At 37.2% G+C, this 21,977-nt stretch overlaps 2 protein-coding genes across 2 annotated transcripts; one reads left to right on the forward strand and one right to left on the reverse strand.

Annotated features, from left to right (window-relative positions):
* Positions 1-1,882: 1,882 nt before the first annotated feature.
* Positions 1,883-2,760, forward strand: LOC110930454 (mavicyanin). The gene is made up of 2 exons (XM_022173756.2): positions 1,883-2,143; positions 2,223-2,760. Exons 1-2 carry the CDS (start codon positions 1,969-1,971, stop codon positions 2,627-2,629), a joined length of 582 nt encoding a protein of 193 aa, XP_022029448.1. The 5' UTR covers positions 1,883-1,968; the 3' UTR covers positions 2,630-2,760.
* A 9,634-nt stretch (positions 2,761-12,394) lies between these two features.
* On the reverse strand, positions 12,395-14,725 carry LOC110930453 (cytochrome P450 CYP82D47-like). Its single transcript, XM_022173755.2, has 2 exons — positions 13,744-14,725; positions 12,395-13,162 (listed from the first exon to the last, which is right to left on the reverse strand). Exons 1-2 carry the CDS (start codon positions 14,716-14,718, stop codon positions 12,530-12,532), a joined length of 1,608 nt encoding a protein of 535 aa, XP_022029447.1. The 5' UTR covers positions 14,719-14,725; the 3' UTR covers positions 12,395-12,529.
* Positions 14,726-21,977: the final 7,252 nt, after the last annotated feature.

Below are 21,977 nucleotides of genomic sequence, written 5' to 3' on the forward strand. Positions count from 1 at the left end.
ATTTGGTTTGTTACACAAAGGAATTCGGTTGATACCTGTTTGATTCATAACGGTATCGATATCGTACCGACATTTGATTGAAAGTCATGATATGTCTAAAAGAATGTGTTTTACATTGAAAATAAGAAGAAAAAAAATATTTTTCAAAAAGTTAATAAAGGGACGATGAGAAAACAAAATTCCAATAATAACTACACCGGTACCGATATCGGCATTGGGTCGCCTGTCACGAACTCACGGTACTAATAAGAAAAAGAATTCCTTTTCAACAAAGTTAATAAAGGAAGTATGAGAAAAAGTATGAAATAAAGTTGCGTATTCAACTTTATATAAAAAAGTTAATGAACATGAGTTATCGAAAGAAATCCAAATTATATACAAACTAAATGGGTTATAAGTGTATAAATTTTTAAGCATATACCGATATCGGTATCGACTTGTTCAGTCGGTATACGTTTTGTTCGTCACGTTACCGATATAATGTCGGCACTCAATCTAGCCTACTACACAAAAGAATACTCTATTTCGAATACAACTTTGTTTTCAATAAAATTTATATACGAACGTCGAGAGATTAAATCAAATACAAGTACGTATTTTGTTTTTTTAAGCCAACAAACGCAAGTTATCGGAGAAGAATTAAATTAGTAAAAGAGTTAAACGATTAAAAACGTATATCATATCGGATAAAAATAATAATTATAATTATAATTATGTAATAGAATACTGTATTAAATTAAAAGACTTTTACCAAGGTATCAATTGTTTTTTTTTTGTTTTTGAGTTTGAAGCTAAAAGAATTCATATATCACTGTTCATCAGCTCTTCATATTCATATGTATAATGTATAATGTATAATATAAATATAATGTGGAAAGGAGTATAAAAGTTTATTTTGTTTGTTGAAACACTTTCGGTTAAGGAAAAAAGAAAGATTGACAAAATTGTGGCTTAAAGACAATAAACATACCATTGCTTAGAGCATTCTCATCCAAACCATCAAAATATGTGAGGGGTAGTTTTTATATTATAAAGGGTATAAAAAATGGTTGTGAGTGAAGGAGAGAGAAAATGTTACTGTTCATCTGTATATTTGGGGGGACACTGTTCACCAAGTATAATTTTTTTAATATATATTGAAAGTGGTTGTGAGTGAAGGAGGGAGAAAAATGTAATGATAATATTATTTAATTGAAAAGAAGAGAGAAAAAGTATTTGTTTTTAGTGAAAATATATTGATATAGGAGTTGTTTTTTAGTGGGATGTATGTATAATTTGATGGATTGGATGAGAATGCTCTAAGAGTCATCAATTTCATCATTTCATGTACTTGGTTTGTAACCAAATCGAAATCTGCAACACAAGTACACAACCTCTCTCCAATGTTTTAATTAGAAACAAAAAGATTGAATCTGCGTTTACTTGATATCGAGTTCAGTTTCGACCAAAAAATATTAAAAAAAAGAATATTAAAATGTCGGTTAATTAAATGAAAAATCACACATCCACATGTGTTCCATAATTTATGCAAGGTTGCCTTGCCTCCAAGTTGAGCTGCATCCAGTATTGTATACCTCTGTAGACCAACTGTCCCACGTTCAATTGTTTTCTTTTAAATAATTCATGTCTATTCTAATCATTTATTTACACATCATTATCTATTGCTAGTCAACATTTAGTAAATTCTTTCACAGATCTACCATGGCTTCACTATTTAGAATTTTAGATCATAGATCCTTAGTCAAAAAGGTTAATTCCCATTGGTAAGAACATGGATATCATGAGAATTTAATAATACAAAGAAAAGGTCATTTTAGTATTTTCACATGAATTCTGTCTTCCTTTCTTAGATCTACACATATTTAATATATCCCCTTAAATTCTACCCTCTCTCTATATATATACATACATATATGTGTGTATCTAAGTTTGACAAGGAGAAACAGAAAACACAGAAAAAAAGGGGAAATGGCGGTTAAATTGTCGTGTTTAATCTTGTTCTTCATGTTGATAGAATCAAATGTGTTTGCATATCAATACCAAGTTGGAAATCTTCAAGCTTGGAACATACCCACCTCAGCAGATCCAAAAGTTTACACAAACTGGCCGAAAAAACTCACTTTCAGGATCGGCGATTCGCTGTGTAAGTTCAAAACCATATATAATTCAATCAAAAAAAGTGTTATTAATATCTTGAACTTAAAATGTGTGTGATTTTGCAGTGTTTTTGTACCCACCAAGCCAAGATTCACTAATTCAAGTGACAAAAGAATCCTACAACACTTGCAATCTAAAGAATCCAATCTTGTACATGAATGATGGAAATTCTTTATTCAACATTACTTCTCCTGGTGTTTTTTACTTCACTAGTGGTGCTTCGGGTCATTGCGAAAAATCGCAAAAGCTTCAGATTTCTGTGTACGCTAGTGATGGGTCATTGCCTGAACCACCCGCCTACGGTCCCAGTGGTGCATTGGCTGATTCGGCGCCTTCTTACCCGACTGTTTTTGGTGGGATACCAACTGGACCATCGCCATCATCTTCGTCCTCGTTGAATATTAAAACATCATTTTTAATTGCTGCAGTCATTGGAGTTTTGGTTTGTGGTTTAGCTAGTGGCAAGATATAGGATGAAGTGATTTATTTTGTGTAATTGAGTACAAGATTACATTTTTTCTTTTCCCCATTTGTTCAAAGGTATGCAGTGATATTATTTGTACCATATTTAAAAAAGGATATTGTGATTTGGAATTTTTACCTTTTGTGAGTATCAAGAACGACAGGCAGTAGCAGCAGCTTTCGTGCATTATTGAATCAAATAATAAGATTATAATTTAATTTAATTTAATTTATAGATCCACATTTCAATGTGACCATGTCCAAAGTTTTGGAGAGAATAAAGAATGATTAATTCTGTCACTATTGCCTTATTTTAACTCAAGTTGATTTACTTAAGGAATTAACTTTTGTCTTACCAAAAGGCGTTTTATTTGTTTGGTTCATATGAAGTAATTTTGCATGCATTTTATTAAGTACATGATCGTTTTTTTTTTTTTTTACATATTTCTTCCTTCTTAGCTGACTTATTACGTATTTTCTCAAATTAAAAAAAAACAATTACGTATTTTGTCTTTTCATTAAAATTACTCTTCGAATGACTATTTTACCGTTAATGAATTATTAAATGAATATTTACATATTTTCCCCTTCTAATATCATCAATCAATTACATAGTTCCAATTCATGTAGTATTTCCCCATTTCTTCTACTTGTTACTCTTGTCAAAGAGTACAAATAAACCCATAATACTCATAATAAAAAACACAAACTGTCAACCATAAAATAAAAGACAACAACCAATTCTCTATGAGTTTAAAAAAATACGTGTTGTTCTAATACCGAATAACAAAATACAATATGTTAGTTTACCTTTAGTCTTGATCGAATACATATCTGCTCTTCAAATACAATATATTAGTTTACCTCTAATGTTACCTATACCCAATGACAAAATACATACAAACAGACGTATTCAAGTTCAAACATCCATTCAGCTTATTAGTAAAAGAATTAGTTAAAGAATGTAGTTTCAAAATTCTTTCAAGTGTAAGTATGTGAAATATTTAGTCATCTTTAAAAAACATACAACAATCAAATTCAAATCTCATATGAACTATTGATGTCATCTAAATGGTCAATGAGGATCAACATAGATTATTGATTTATTGCTCTATTCTTAAAGCATTATATATAAAAAGGTCATAATGTATTTTATATAAAAAAATGTTTAAAGATTACCAAGTAGAAGAATTGAAGAAATACTACATGGAATGGGAAATATGTAAAAAACCCCTAAGTAAAAAGTGTATAACGTCTTGTTACGTGGACAATGGGCTTTGACTAAAACACTCTCTAACTATCATGTTTGGTGTAACTAAAGATTAAAAAATGTGATTGGTTGATTTGAGATGAATCCATCTCATACTCAAACCCTAGAATGAAACAATACTTTCGTGAACAATATACAAGAAAATACTAGACCTCTTGAAATCTTGATATTATCGGATGACAAAACTGTTTGTTGTTTTGTGCACAGGGTTTGAGATATAGAATACTATTTGTTATTTTTCTGAAAGGATTAATGGTGACAATGAGAGATCGAAGGGGTGTGATTTGGACGGGAGACTTATTTACTTTTTGATTTTGGTTTTGGTTTTTGGTTTGGTTCCAATTTACCCACAGGTAATATGGAACAACATGCTCATTCAGAAGCTTTTTGCAGGGCCAGACTATCTCTGCACACCTTAGTTGGCTATCTGCACACTTAGGGTTTACCTACGCTGCGTATAGGTCTATACGCAGCGTATATGGTTAACCCTATACGCTACGTATAGAGCTATACTCAACGTATATAAACCATGGATTTCAGAGCCTTATCAGCAATCATTGCACAGAAAACAAGAGTTTATATACGCTGAGTATAGAGCTATACGCAGCGTATATAACCCATCAGATTTTTTTTTTTTTGCTATTTTGATGTATTTGTGGTATAAATTCTCACCCGGTACCAACGTTACGATACGAATAATACAAATATAAATTATAAATATTAAAAATAATACAAATATTATGAATTATAAAAATTAAAAATAATACAAATATTATGAATTACAAGACCTACAGGGAACCTATACGAGACTTATACTATACACTATACGATACGATACGATAGGCCTATACGGGTGTTATATCGTATCGTATCGTATCGTATAGGTTCTCTGTAGGTCTTGTAATTCATAATATTTGTATTATTTTTTATTTTTATAATTCATAGGATAAATTACATTTTTTCGCCCTTTATGTTTGTACCGGATTACAACGGATAACCTTTAACTTTAATAATTACAGTCACAATCCTTTATTTGCAAAACCCGTTACACTCTACGTCCTTTAACACTAACCAGATTAAAATTTTCAGTTAAGTTTATTCATCTAAGGGTATTATGGTCATTAAATGTTTAATAAATAAAACCTTGCACATACACGTCATCTTCCCCAATTTACTAACCCTAAAACCTTAACCACCACATCCTACCACCACCTCATCCTGCCGCCACCACCTTATCTTGCCACCCTGTCTTCACAAATCCATCGCAAATCTTGTCACCACCACCACCACTCATCATTCACAGATCTGCAACCCAGTTGCCCGCCATCATCAAATCTCGTCACCACCACCACAACTCCGGCCACTGTTCACCAGTCGGGCCATCACCACGTCACACCCATCGCCCCTAACCCTTCGCAGATCCTCAACCCAGTTGCCTCGCAGATCTGCAACCCATCTAATTTCAAAGAACAGAACATATAAAACATCAATTTAGACACAAATAACACCAACCATCAACACCAGCAAACAACCTACATCAAACCACCACAACTAACCATTACTACAATCTGGAACTTTTAAACCCTCTCGAAATCTAAAAACCCATCCTCTTATAATTGCCGCTGCTACCACTACGCACCACCACCAAATCTCCGATTAAATCCACAACCCCCACCACCTGAAACTTCCACCGTACCGGAAACCACCACCACCACCAGAAACCTCCACTATATCCGAAATCCACAAGACCGGGTCTGAATTAAAAGACCAGGATAACGGCGGATCTGAATCCACAAGACTGGATCTGAAATCTGAATACGGCTAGGGTTCAGGCTGGATTTTTTGACTTACGTGTGCGTTTTTTAGTCAGGAAGGTGGATTTAGATAGGTTCCAGGTAGCCGGAAATGATGTTGATGGTGGTCGGAAATGATGTTCTGGTGACCGGTTGTTATGAAGAAGAGAGAGAGATATGTAGTGTGTTATGAGAGAGATGGAGAAACAGGGAATGCTTTTAAATCATGTATTATTTTGTTTAATTAAATGTTTTCTCAAATAATAAGGTTAAAAAGACAATCAAACACTCATGTGCAAGGCACATGATCTGATTTAACGTTAAAAACAAACTTGGTTAGTGCTAAAGGATTTAAGGTGTAATGAGTTATACAAATAAAGGATTGTGACTGTAGTTATTAAAGTTAAAAGCTATTCGTTGCAATCCGATATAAACATAAAGGACGAAAAGTGTAATTTACCCTAATTCACAATATTTGTATTATTTTTAATTTTTATAGTTCATAATATTTGTATTATTTTTAATATTTATAACTTATATTTGTATTACCAATAATATTGTTTTTTATAAATAATTTATTTTTATTTTTATAAATAAACAAAGGAATACACAAAAAAAATACAACAAAAATGGAGCTTTATATACGCTGCGTATAGATCCCTACGCAGCGTATGAGACAAAAATGACACAACTACCCTTGTATTTGGCTTCGTATAGCCTCAACACAAGGGTATAAAGGACATTTTCTGACCTTTATATACGCTGCGTATAGATCTCTACGCAGCGTATATAAACCTTGTGAAAAACTGATACTTCAAACCTACCAAAATGACTCCAAATTTTCAGATGGTTTATATACGCTGCGTAGAGACCTATACGCAGCGTATATAAACCTTGTTTTCTGTGTAATGATTGGTTATTAGGCACTGTGTTGTGTATCGATTATAAGCTAATGGAAATTGAACACAATTGATAGAAAAGGAATAATTTCATTACTAGTAGAATGGGGATGGGGAAAGGTTACAGAAGATTGGATGAGAGGAGAAGATCTAACAAACTTTCATAACATTCAACATACCCCACTCATGCTCACCTCATGACCCTATAAAGGAATAATTAATTAACTTAAAATGCCCTGCACTATTCTTCTATGTCAACTTATAGTCCTTCATCTTTGCAGGGATATTTTTCACCCGTTGGCTTCTTCTTTCTTTAGTTGGGCTTTTGTTAGCTGGGTTGGGTTTTGCAGTTGGACTGGGCCCAGTTGCATCCTCATTCATGTTACTCACAACATTACCTCCCCCTTTAAAATTAGCCTTGTCCGCAAGGCTAAAAGCAGGAAAAGACTTTTGGAGTATCGAATTATCTTCCCAGGTTGCTTCCGAAGCCGGAAGCCCCTCCCATTGAATCAAACATTGTGGAACCAAAGAAGAACCTCGAAGCAAGGTACGATGATCAAGAATATGAGCAGGTTGCAAGGTAATGGTGGACGAGGAGTCCACCAAATGTAATGGAGTAATCTGTTGAACTGGAGTACCTGTACACTTTCGCAGCATTGAAACGTGGAAGACATCGTGGATGCGAGCTTCGGGAGGTAACTGAAGCTTATAAGCCACCGGGCCGATGCGTTCCAAAATTTGATACGGTCCAAAGAAACGGCGACCCAGTTTGTAGTGACGTTGGAGGCGAACGGAGTGCTGGCGAAACGGTTGTAGTTTAACGAAAACCCAATCGCCAATATCAAACTGTACATCATGACGGTGCTGGTCGGCATACGATTTCATACGCGATTGTGCTCGCAACAAGTTAGCTTTCAAAGTAGCCAAAACCTCATCACGATCCAAAAGTTGGGATTCCACCAAAGAGTTGGAAGTGGCACCATGTATGTAACGGGTTAAACTGGGAGGTTTCCGACCATAAACTACCTCGAAGGGGGTCATTTGGGCTGCGGTTTGGAAAGATGTATTGTACCAATATTCCGCCCACGGGAGAAACTTAAACCAGTCTTTAGGGCGATCCATCACGTAACACCGCAAATACATCTCGACACACTTATTTAAGCTCTCGGTTTGACCGTCCGATTGGGGGTGATAGGCGGTGGTAAAGGATAGTGTAGTGCCTTGTAAACGGTGAAGTTCTTTCCAAAAATCAGCCAGGAAACGAGGGTCACGATCAGTGACAATGTCAATTGGAACTCCGTGTAGGCGAACGAATTCCTGTACGAATTGGGAAGCCACCGAAACACTAGTAAAGGATGCCGACAGAGCCACAAAGTGAGCATATTTAGATAAACGGTCAACAATGACCCATATAACCGAGTAGCCATGAGAAAGAGGCAGCCCCGTAATAAAATCCATAGCGATGTGTTCAAAAATCAAAGAAGGAATTGGAAGCGGTTGGAGGAGGCCGGCAGGAGATAGAGAAGAAGACTTTACCTGCTGACAAATGGAGCAATTATTAACAAAAGACTTAACATCCTGGCGCATCCGCTTCCAGAAGAAGGTGGAAGATAAACGGTGAAAAGTTCGTGTAATTCCGGAATGGCCTCCTGAAGGAGATGCATGAAATTCTTGTAAAAGTTGTTGCTTAATGGTGGTATCATTGGGAATAACCAAACGACCGCGAAACAAGAGTAACCCATTATGAATCTGGTAATCAGGAAAGCGGAGGGGATCTTGTAATACATCAGTGTATAATTGTTGTAACACCGGGTCGAGTTGTAAGTGTTTGGGAAGATCAGTCAAAAAGGATGAATCTTGGCTAGAGAAAGCCATTAATTGGGAAGAAAAGACCCGAGATAATGCATCAGCTGCTGCATTTAATTTACCCGGCCGATAGAGGATATCAAACTCGTAACCCAACAATTTACCAAGCCATTTCTGTTGATCCGGGGTTTGAATAACCTGATCCTGAAGGTTCTTGAGGGATTGTTGATCGGTGATGATTTGGAATTTACGACCCAATAGGTATTGCCTCCACTTAGCAACCGCTTGAGTGATGGCGAACATCTCACGTTGATAGGCCGAGGCTTGTTGCATACGGGGGCTTAATTTCACACTATAGTAAGCGATTGGTTGCTTTTCTTGTGACAGAATTGCACCAATCCCGGTACCCGAGGCATCCGTTTCAACTGTAAAAGGTTTGGAGAAGTCCGGTAAACGTAGAACCGGAGTGGAACTGAGGAGGGTTTTTAGTTTGCAAAAAGCATCATCTTGTGTGTCGGTCCAAACAAACGTATCCTGCTTCAACAAATCGGATAGTGGACTGGCGATGGATGCATAGTGGTGAATAAAACGACGGTAATATCCGGATAGCCCAAGAAAGCTACGGACGTCCTTTACCGATTGTGGTGTCGGCCACTTCTTAATACTATCGATTTTATCCGGATCAACTTCGATTCCCTGACCCGAGATGACGTGTCCCAAATAACCAACAGAAGTTTGCCCAAATAAACACTTTGACAATTTAGCCACAAGTGTATTATCAACTAAGGTTTGAAAAACCGAACGCAAATGGGTCAAGTGATCGGCCCAAGTTGAACTATAAATCAAAATGTCGTCAAAAAATACAAGAACGAACCGTCGTAAAAATGGCCGGAACACGTCATTCATTAAACGCTGAAAGGTAGACGGAGCATTCGTGAGGCCGAAAGGCATCACGAGGAATTCATAATGCCCATCATGGGTTCGAAAAGCGGTTTTGGCAATTGAACCGTCTTGAAGCCGTATTTGATGATAACCCGATAGAAGATCTAACTTTGAAAAATAGACCGCACCATGTAATTCGTCAAACAATTCATCAATAGTCGGAATGGGAAAACGGTCCGGAACAGTGAGTGCGTTAAGAGCGCGGTAATCGACACAAAAGCGCCATGTACCATCCTTCTTTCGGACAAGTAAAACCGGCGACGAGAACGGGCTACAACTTGGGCGAATTATACCTTGAGACAACATATCTTGCACAAGGCGTTCCACTTCCTGTTTTTGAAAGTGAGGGTACCTATACGGTCGAACCGCCACAGGTGCCGAGTTCGGAAGTAACGTGATGCGGTGATCCTGCAGACGTATAGGTGGCAGCCCCGTAGGCGGCCTAAAAACCTGAGAAAACTCTGATAATAATTGCTGAATATCCGTTGGAACAGTAGCCATACTATCAACTTGAGAAGGCAACAATTGTAAATGAAAATAGTGAGCAATGGCATTACTATGAGCCAACTTTTTCAAACCATGAAATTGAATTGGATCAGCAGTGGTAGAAGGTTCACCTTTCCAAGTAACCCGAGTGGCACCCAACTGAAATTCAAACAAAGCCGTCGCATAATTTGTAACAACCGGACCTAGTGTGGATAACCAAGAAACACCGAGGACCATATCCCAACCTTGGAGTGGCAAAACAAAGAAGTCAATCAACACCGACGACCCTTGGATAACCAATTCAACTTGTTTGGCAACCCCGGTACACGGTAAACGCTCACCACTACCCACCAATACAGTGAAGGGTGGAATCGATTCAATACCTAGATTTAGAAATTTAGCAATCCTGGTTTGTACAAAACAATGGGTACTACCACCGTCTAATAAGACTTGCACAGCTTGGCCCTTAACTGTCCCCTGAAAACGCAACGTAGAGGCCGAACAACCCCCAGCCAAAGCATTGTAAGAGATAGCGGAGTGGGATTTTACCTCATCCAGCTGTAACGAGTCAGCTAGAGCAGCATCGAGAGTTTCAGAACCGCCGGAATCGGTGGATTGGTCAGGACCCGGGTCGTCATCGAAGAAGAGTAATTGAGGAGCGGCACGGCACTTGTGATCAGAAGTATACTTTTCATCGCACCGAAAACAGAGACCTAATGCCTTCTTTTGAGCCATTTCAGCCGGGGACAATCGCCGGAAACCCACCGTGTTTGGAATCTTAAGGGTAGGTTGAGAATTTGGGGAAAAAGTGGAAGTAGTAGTGGATTGCAATTTTGGAGATGGTAAAATGGGCTTACCGGAGCCCAATGATAACCGGCCCAAGCCACGTTCCATATTAATGCGATTCTCATGTAATTGGGCTTTTTCCATGGCCTCCTCCAAGGTATTGGGGTTATGAATTAAGACGGATTGTTTGATATCCAAACGAAGCCCCGAAATATAACATGAGATCAGAAACTCCGGTGGAAGTGTAACAGTGGTGCGATTCGAAATTTCTTCGAAACGCTGCCGATAATCTTCCACAGTAGACGTTTGTTGTAATTTAGCCAACAACCCTTCAGGTTGTTCCAAATTTTTCTGACGAAATCGGAGCACGATCGCAGCGGTGAACGCCGTCCATGTCGAAATCTGGGAGTGTCTATCAACCCAATCGTACCAATCGGCCGCCGCATCATCGAAATAAAACGACGAAATCAACAAACGTTCCTCCGGTGGAATTTTGTAGAAATCAAAGTAACGATTGGCTTGTGCAACCCATCGTTCCGGGTGAGAACCAGAAAAACGAGGCAAATTGATCGGGGCTGGTTTGTGACGGCCAAAAATTGACGAATCAGGAGACCCAAAAGGACCAGAGGATTTAAGCTTACCGGAAAATTCCGCCTCAGTAGACTTCTGTTTAGCCAATAAACCCACCTGTACGCACAACTTATTTACTGCTTGTTTCGTATCTTCCAGAGAAGCGGCGAGAAGAGCGACATCGGATTGCTGAGCCGCCGATGCTAATTGAGACGATAGATCACGATGACTCTCCTGTAAGGACTTGATGTGTTCATCCAACACCTTGAACCTTGTACCATCAGCCATGAGCGATGGTCAATGAAAGCACCAATGTTGTGTATCGATTATAAGCTAATGGAAATTGAACACAATTGATAGAAAAGGAATAATTTCATTACTAGTAGAATGGGGATGGGGAAAGGTTACAGAAGATTGGATGAGAGGAGAAGATCTAACAAACTTTCATAACATTCAACATACCCCACTCATGCTCACCTCATGACCCTATAAAGGAATAATTAATTAACTTAAAATGCCCTGCACTATTCTTCTATGTCAACTTATAGTCCTTCATCTTTGCAGGGATATTTTTCACCCGTTGGCTTCTTCTTTCTTTAGTTGGGCTTTTGTTAGCTGGGTTGGGTTTTGCAGTTGGACTGGGCCCAGTTGCATCCTCATTCATGTTACTCACAACACACTGAGATCCATGGTTTATATACGCAGCATATAGGTCAATACGCAACGTAGAGGGTTAACCCTATACGCTGCGTATTGACCTATATGCTAGGTATATAAACCCTAGTTTTGGTAGGGTTTTTTGCAAGAGGATACAGAAAATACACCAGAACGATCAAGTTCCTGAATCCATTTGTCGGTGTCCCCGTTTAAACTTACACTGGAAAGCTTGTCGCTTAGTGCAATCAACTTGCTTATTTCCAACTCGTAACTGGATTCCTCCTCCATTCTCCCAGCCATCCCAATGTAGTAAACCTGTTCGCAAGAGAGACATGTACTTGTTTGAGTACAATTATCAATCAAGTGAGCTAATTACCAATTTTATCAATTATATATGGTTTGAAATCAGTTATTTATATTCAATTGGTCATCTCTAATCACTTAACAGTATATTTCAGCCTAACCTGAGCAGTTTGTTTAAAATCATCAAAGTGAGTTCTATATTCACATTCCACATCAACTTTCAAGGCTAATAACACATGTTATCTAGTATTCCATTTATCTCATACACACAAGAACTGAAGCACGAATTCTTATTGATCATAGAGATGTTTACAACTTAACAAACTAATTAATTCATCTATATTCATCAATATAGGGGGGGGGGGGGGGGTAAAAGATTTGATGCTGATGTATACAAATCACGCACCAACATGATACAATTTTTCGGATAAACGAGGGGCAAGTAGGACCTCCAGTGGCGTTGCTTTGCTGGATGTTAAACCCAAACTTTCAGTCATATCAATCGGTTCGTTTGAGGGTTTGTTTATCACAAACTGTTGAATCAGATTGGCTAATGCTAAAGACAAAACACGTAATGCAAGGGAAACACCAGGGCACATTCTTCTACCGCTACCGAATGGAAGCAGTTCAAAATGTTTTCCTTTAAGATCAATATCCTTTTGACTTGTCAAGAATCTCTCTGGCTTAAAATCATGAGGATCTGACCATATGTTTGGATCACGATGGATTTTCCAAAGATTGACCAACAAACGTGTGCCTGTTGGGATGTTGTAGCCGCTCACAATGCAATCATCCATGGACTCATGAGGAAGGGAGAGAGGTCCAGCCGGGTATAAACGCATTGTTTCTTTGATAATGGCGTCGAGGTAAACCAAATTCTTTATGTCCGTCTCCTCCACCAGTCTATCTCTTCCAACATGTTCATCAATTTCATCTTGGGCAATTTTTAACGCGTTTGGGTTATTAAGTAGCAAAGATAAAGCCCATGTTAAAGTTACAGATGTTGTGTCCGAACCAGCAATTATTAGTCCCTGCAGATTGAAGTTATCATAAATGTTGTTGACTTGATTATAAGCAACAAAGCATTAACTTAAGTTTTTATAATAACTTATGATCGATCTATAAAAAAACCAAGAGGGTGGTTTCCAAAATAAATTATACATTGGTAGTTGCCACAACTCTAAATTAGTGGTTGACACCATGCCGCCACAACCACAACCACCTCCATCATCGCCACTAGCCATCATCAGAAAATATTGCGGGCAAACCTTTTATTTACTTTTGTTTTTCAAAAACGACGCGTTTCAACCCGACTTGTTTTTTACCGGTACCCGTTTGGACAAAAACCAATTTAATTTTTTTTTAAAAGCGAACCGTTTTAGTTTTAACTTGAACTAATTTTGCCTTGAACACATGTTCATCCAAGTGGTCCTGACCCGAACCCGTTTGACCTGTCACCCAAACTTGACCTACCCGTCGCGTTTGCGCGGCTTAGGAAATAGGAATCATGAATATATACTATACTCAAATGATTTTTTAATGCTAAAAGATGCATAAATTAACAAATAATGATGAAGTAATTGTAGAATTGATCAAGGTTGATTAAGTTTACCAAACATGTGGATTTGATAATTGTATCATGGTCATATCCTGGGAAATCCTTTTCGGAGGCATCTTGGAGAATAGAAATCATCATATCCATGAAAACCTGATCGTCTTCTCGTTGCTCCCTACGCTTTTTCTCCCTCTTCCGCGTGTTTAACCATCCTTCAACGATGTCGTCAATTTCTTTACCTGTCATCTTCATTTCTTTTTCATATCCTCCGATGTCGATGTAATTCGTAAATGGAATGAAATCGGACACGACAAAAGCGCCTAATAACTCAAAGAGTTTCCTTGCCGCATTTTGAAATCGTACTCCTTCTTCATCGTTGAGCCGAAACCTCTTCCCTGAAACAATCCTACCTAGAATGTTAAATACCAAGTTCCCAAACCATTGTTTCATATCCACCTTCATGAACTCGCCTTCGTTGTCTTTGTTCTTTAGCCACGCCTCGTAGATTTCCTTCGTGGATGCTCTTACTTCATGAACTCGAACATCTCCAAGCATCTCTACTCGTTTTTGAGAAAGCATCTCAAACATAACGATTTTGCGAACTTGTCGCCAATAGTCCCCATATGGTGCAAGGGGGAATGTGGCGTAGTTATATGCCATGATCTCAACCGCCTTTGATTTCGGTCTACTCGCAAACACCTTGTCGTTTGTGGTAAAGCACTCTTTAGCTAAATCCCCACTACTCACAACCAAAACTTGGTGAACACCAAGCTTGATGGTAAAGATAGGGCCATATTTGTCAGCCATGTCACCTAAAACCTGATGATGTGGTCGAGATCCACCTAGAAGGTGCAGGTGTCCGATTATAGGCCATGAACCCTTGGCTTGAGGTGCTGCTGCTCTCTTCTTCACTATGTTTATCCTCTTTCTCCTCAAAATCTGCAACAGGAAAGCTATTGCAAGAACAACAAAAATAGATAGTACAGTTGTTGAAAGTGAGAGATGGAACTCCATGACTTCTTGATCACACATAATTTTCGGTGTGATTTTATAACAGAAATAAATTTCATGAGTTACTTACTTAGGTATCTGTCAACTTCATAGGAAATGCCAAATATAGCAGTTGATACTCTTAAAATTATTGCCTTTTAATTTGTTGGTTACCTCAAAACCAATATTGACATGTCACTTGTGCACTTACCTCACAACCATTATTGATTTAATTCCACCCACACTATTTTAAATACACCGTGGTCCTAGCTTATGTTGTCTTTATTTTCTTTCTTTTTCATTATTGTTTTCTTATTAGTTTTATTATCTGGGTTTAATAATATAAAAATATATAATCCTCCATTTGTGGCCTAGTGGTAGGAGATTTGAATTTTCAATGAAAACTCAAGTTCAATTCCCACTTGCATCATATTTGGATGGATATAACCCTGGGCTTATGCTCAGTGGTTGGGCAATGATGGTGACAAACCCATCGACGGGGGTTCGATCCTGAGCCACACCATGGTTTTCATCCGGCTGTTACTTCAACGAGGCAACTCGTGTGGAGACAGTACGGTTTCCGGGGGAACGCCGTAACCAAGTCTTACCAACCCAGCGCGGGCCTGGTTAAGACAACGTAGTCTGAACAGATCTTGGCTAGGGCCATCGTTTAGGGGGTGAGACATTAGGTCACTCAAAAAAAGTCACGTTCGAAAAAAGAATACAATAAATTAATTTAATTTGAAAATATCATTATATATATATATATATATAGGGTAAGGTTCATGCGAGAACCACCCTTATTGCGAGAACCGCGAGAACCAGTGTGAACGGGTGGCATTATTGTAATTACATGGAAAACTTAAAAACACCCGCTTCCTTCGTTAAGTTACAGATATCAACGGACGTCAAATAGAAAATAAAATACACACCAAATAACATCTCACGTCCGATAAAGTCACAACGATTCATACGAACAATCCACTCTAATCCATTCTTCGAAGGCGATTTATACGAAAAAATATTCTTCAGAGAGATTTATACGAAAAATCGATCCTGTACGCTCAACAATATCACGAATCTGTCATACAAATCGCCGTATCGTCATACATCCGAGGAATTAGGGCTAATTTGAAAGAATTCGTCGATTTTTGTTGCACAATTAGGGATAATCTGCACAACTAGGGCTAATCGGATTAGCGATTCATCACAATTCATCAATCGTCGGAAATCAAGCGCCAATCCACTATTTTGTAAGTGTATTCGATTAAGTTAATACGACTGTTATTATTAGACTCATATTGTAAGTGTAATCGATTATGCTAACACGACCGCACTAGTTTGCAAGTGTATTCGATCATGTTAATATGCCTGTTATCATTAGATTCATACCTGTATTATTAAGAACTGTGTTTCATATAATGGATGTTATACAAATGATGATGATATACAAGTGAGTTTGATATGTTCAACTTATTAGATTCATGCCTGTATTAGTTTTATATAACCGATGTTATACACATGATGATGTTATACAAAATGCGTTTGATATGTTCGGCAACACGAAGTTCGAATTGATACATTTATAATCTAAGTTTGTTTCTAAGTTAATGCACATGTGCATAATTATCAACACATATGTAGTTTGTTTGATTTATTTAACATAATATTAAGGTAAGTTTGTGTAATGAACATTTGTGCAATTGTGCATTACTCGTCGCCAGTGTACACAGAACCGTGTATCAAGGTGTTTCACATACACGTGCACATGTGCATAGTGTACACAGAACCGTATATCAAGGTGTTTCACATATACGTGCACATGTGCATAGTGTACACAGAACCGTATATCAAGGTGTTTCACATACACGTGCACATGTGCATATTTGTTTTTTTTATTTCGGCATTATGTAATTAAAAACGACACTATCATAATTAATAATAGAACATGATCATAAAGTAACATTGTGAGAAATACAGATACGTAGTGTTAAATATAGAAGTATCAAGTACATATGTATATATATATATGCACATGTGCATATGTTGATATGCATGTGTGTACATGTTAGTATGCACATGTGCATATATTAATATGCGATTGTACATATGTTAAAAAACGCATATGTGCATATTTTGTATGTCGACGATTATAACGACTATACATGTGTACATATTTTTTATATGTGCATATGTTGATATGCACATGTGCATATTTTGTATGCTTATGATTATAATGACACATATGTGCATATGTTGTTGCATTGATGAATGAATCATAAATTAGTTGATGAATGTATCATAAATTAATGTTGATACACACGTTACTTGTAGATAATCAATGGAGAAAACGCAAAAGAAAGTAACATTTTTACTTAGGTCAAGAGATGAAGGATCAACAAGGATGCCTGACGCGGCTGAAGATGAATACAAGAACGATAATCCAAAAGGTTTTAGTTTGTTAGTTATATAGTTTTTTTTATTGTTATTTTAGAGTATGGGTACATGCACATGTGCATGAATGTTTTTAAAAGTATTTTTTTATTGTTTAACCGTTACAAATTGAACTGTAGGCATATTGAAAAGGAAGAACAGAACGAAATCTGAGGATGTCAGTACAAGGAAAAGTAAACGAAAACATAACGAAACAACTGAAGACGTCGAAGGAGATAAAGGTGTTGTAGGAGTCCATACCAGGAATGAAGGAGCTCGTACTAGGAATACAAGGTCCGTAAAATCAAAAAGCACGCCAGCGGGAAACAACGAGGTGGATATGGAAGATGTTGATGGTATGTGTTATTAAAATAATTAACCATAATTTAAAATGCATATGCGATTATTTAAAATGCATATGTGATTTATTGATGTAATTTTAAAATGCATATGTGCTTTTTAAAATGCATTTGTGATTCTTTGAAATGCATTTGTGATTTATTGGTGCACAAATGTGGGTTTTATAATTATTTTGTTTTTAATTGTCTGCACATGTGCATCGTAATAATTTATTAAAAAGAAAATGTAATGCATTATAAAACAGAAACTAACAGAAAACTACAATGCATTATTAAACAGAAACGAAGAACAGAGCAGTTATAACAACGAATAAGACAGTAGACAGAACGGAAAAAAAGCCAGTGATTCAAAGATCTTTTCGGGCAGTCAAATGGCGTTCCATACGTACACGTTTATCACCGCATCAACTTCTGAGGGGGGTAAATGCAATGTCAAACAAACAGAAGCAGACAGTAAAAAACATGGGGTTCGGGAGTATATTAAAGATCAAAACAGACAGCATACCAGGAAGACTGGCACATTTTGTAGTAGATAATTTTAACCAAAGAGACATGGTGATTAAGCTGAGTGTAGGTAATATAGAGGTCAACGAAAATGTAGTAAGCGGGTTGTTAGGATTAAGAAACGGTGGGGTTGTGCTGAATTATCAAAGAAAAGAGAGCAAAAAAGGGAGAATTAAGGACAAAACAAAGAAAAGTGAAAAGAATGAGGAAACCAAAAAGCACGACGATGAAGAACAAGTGAACATAGTTAAAGGGACAAAGAAAGGGAAAAAAAAGAAAGGGAAAACACGCAAAAAGAAAGAGGTAAAAGGTGAAGAGGATTTAAAAGGCAAAGCAATCGATATAAACGAAGAAGAAGGAGACGACAAAGATGAAAGTCGTGGGACATATGCCATGTGGACCCATTTGTACGAAGGGTGTCCAATGACACCAAGTAGGATAGTTGAAAGAATAGTATGTAATCAAGATGACGACGGGGTATTTTTCAAATACGATTTTTTAGCGTTGTTTATGAACACGATGGTAGAGACAAAGAAAGATGGGACGTGTAGAACCGATTTTCTCGAGTGTTTAAACGAAAACATCGCCTTGGAAAACGTGAATTGGTGCAAATTTATATGCGACACAATCAAGAACAACAAGGACGGTTGGCAGCGAGACAGCAAGTCCATATATTTCAATGGCGCGCTCACCATTATGGTGGTAAGTTAACTGTCATGTTTGTAAATTGTATAACGTATTATTATTATTTTGTTTATATAATTTTGTAATGTGTGGTGATAATGCACATGTGCAGTTGATATACGTGGACCAAACCTTATGCGGACATATAAATTCAGTTCGCACAACAAGTCCGTTGTCGTTTTGGACAAAGGACATGTTGAGTATTAGGGAAAAATACGAGATAAAAAATGGGGGGTTTGGGAAAGGATTGTTACGAGAAGGATATATGGAGGATATACTTTCAGGCAGTGTTTCATTAAAAGGGGACGGATCAGGGGCACATGTGACAGATGTTAAAGGGGTTGGTGTCGATGTCCATGTCAAAGACGTAGATAGGGGAGTAGATGATGAGGGTTCTGTCAAGTCGGATGATAACGGCAAAATTCAACCAGAGTCATTTGAGGTATGTATAATAGTTATGATAATTTGAGAATGCACATGTGCATAATTGGTTATAACGAATAATGATATTTATGAAAAAAATGCACATATGCATTAGTATAATAAAAAAAGGTGGATACAAATATTACGTAATAAATAATAGTTAAAATAAGTTGATGCACATAAGAAAAAATGCACATGTGCACAATGGTTTGGTGGTGTCATTAAAGTTAGTAATTGCACTAGTTTTATATAATGCACGTGTGCATAATGAATATAAATAATTCGTAACATGTAACGAATATAACAAATAACAATTAGATTGTACATATTAGTTTTATTACATTTACACGTGCTCGTATTCAGGAACATATTGGATTAATCAAACAGTTGATGGACGAGACATTGAGGACGAAAGCATCGTTAGATAAAAAGTTGGATGAAGCATGTTTAAAATATCCAAACAACGAGAATGTCATAAAGCTTGTTAGGCAGTATGACAAAGCGTTTAGCGGCGAACATAAGATGTCAAAACTGATAACTGTTACGGGTACAGCTGATAGTAGCAAAAAAGATAAAGAGTACACCATGACGGGTCATGTGGAAGGAGTGAAAGGATCGATGGAAGGGGCGGGTAAGCTGGCAGAAACGTTGACGGATGCGGACAGAGGTGCCGTTGACGAACAAGGGGAGGGAAAACCGCATGATGAAAAGGAAGTGGATTTTTCGATACCAAGTTTCATGTTGTTATCACAAAGTTCACAAAGCTCGCCAAGTCTAGAAGCCGAATCAAGTGTGCATGGGAATGCTATTGAAATGAATGAACCGCTGAACGACGATGAGAAACTGATATGGCAATACTTGTTGACGGTTATGGACGATAAACGATGGTAAGTATAATTACGAACGTTGTGGTTTTATTACATGATTTGTATTGACGTTATGACAAATTGAGGTACAAACTTGTGTTATAGGGGAGAAAGTAATAAAAAAGGCGATAGAAAGAATGATGACGATGACATAGACGTCCAAGATGAGTTGACGGAGGTGAAGTGGACATTCAAGTAAGTTACATATGCATTACGACTGCTATTACTTGTAATATTAATGTTATCATTGTTAAGATTCATATTATTATTTTTGGTTGATGCACGTGTGCATATACAATTATGCATTATGACATATGGACACCATATGTCATATTAGTTATATTATTATAAAATATTGATCAGAATGCATGTTATATGTTTGATGCACATGTGCATAAAAAAAAAAACTAATGAAACGTATGTGACGTATGCAGCAACTATATATTTGAAACTCAACATGGATTGTCGACCAGAGCGTTTTGGATAAACACACTTGAAGAAGGAAAGTGGGTCTCTCAGAACGTAATAGATTGCTGGGCTGCACTGTTGAACTATACGGAGAAGAAAGAAAAACCGTCAGGGAAAAGGAGGTTATGGTGCTATACCACAACAATCGTAAGTGTGTCATAAATTATGATTAAAAACAATTGTGAATACGTTAAATATTTTTTTGTGCATGACGTGTATTGATGTAATATGTGCAGCCAGAGTTTATGCTAAAGGCGAAACAAACAGAAAAAAGGGCGTATGCAACAATAACATCACACCTGAAAGAGGTAGTTGAGTGTGCCAACGAGCTGCTGAAGTTGAGAGATTTCAACATTATAATTGTACCAATGATTGAAAAAAAACACTTCTACATAATTTGTTTTGATTTAGATAACGCAACGGTTGAAGTGGTTGATAACATGCATGAAAGCTTCGCGTACTACAAGATGACATCAGGGAAAGGAACAAGTTTTAGAAGTTTAGGATCGCCTTCTAAAGTGGTAAGTATGTATTTTATATTTAGTGTTATAATTGTGAATAATTATATTGATTTATGACAATATATTTATGCATTGCAGAAACATTACGTTGTTGAGTATTTGAAGCATGTCGGACACCCAGCGGCATCACGCATGGTGAACGCAAGTGTGACAAGAAAGAGGCTGGGATGGGAAACAACTGACAATTTTATTGACTGCGGTGTGTTCACAATGCGACACATGGAAGCGTATAAAGGCAGTGACGTTAGCTTTGAATGTGGTTTTAGTACCAATAAAGCCGTTCAGAAGATGCAGCTGAAAAATTTGAGAATGAAAATTGCGACAAAGCTGCTGCTGTCAGACGTAAACGTATACAAAGAAACCGTTATGGAGACGGCAAAGGAGATGATAAATGGAATGAGAGATGAAAGGGTGTTGAAGCTGTTAAACGAAGAGGCATCGAAACAAGAACAATGTTGGATGATGCTTAGCAAATGGAAAACGGATCAGAAATAAGCCGTGTGTGTAGGTTACAACTTATTTCACATTTCATGTTGGTTGTTGTTTGGTTATACATTTTACGCGATTGGTTGGTTAGACGTGGGTAATTGTTGTTGTGGTGCGGGTTGATAACAGTAGGTACTTGGTTAACTTCTTAGTTGACAATTGCTATGTGTACTGGTTGATTTGACATGCATATGTGCATGGCTAGACAGTTTATGTTCTAATACTTCACGTTCTATGTTTGGTTTACATCAGTTGTTACTTAGTTGATAGTTAATTAATTATTAATTGATAATAAATTAGTAGATAGTTGGATTATGTTATGGTCGATTTGATATGCACGTGTGCAGTGATATGGTTGAATAACCCATATGCACATGTGCATAAAGTGGTATAAATGCATGTTATTAGTTAAACATTTATATGTTTGTTAAAATGTGTAATGTTACATCGATTAACAAAATAAATGTTGATTAATAAAATAAATGACCTGTATGCACATGTGCATACAGTAGGTGCGTAAAAGTGATAAAACACACGGGTCAAAGTTAAATTTTGTA

The sequence above is a fragment of the Helianthus annuus genome, chromosome 3 (genome assembly GCF_002127325.2).
Source record: "Helianthus annuus cultivar XRQ/B chromosome 3, HanXRQr2.0-SUNRISE, whole genome shotgun sequence".
NCBI classification, from domain to species: Eukaryota; Viridiplantae; Streptophyta; class Magnoliopsida; order Asterales; family Asteraceae; genus Helianthus; species Helianthus annuus.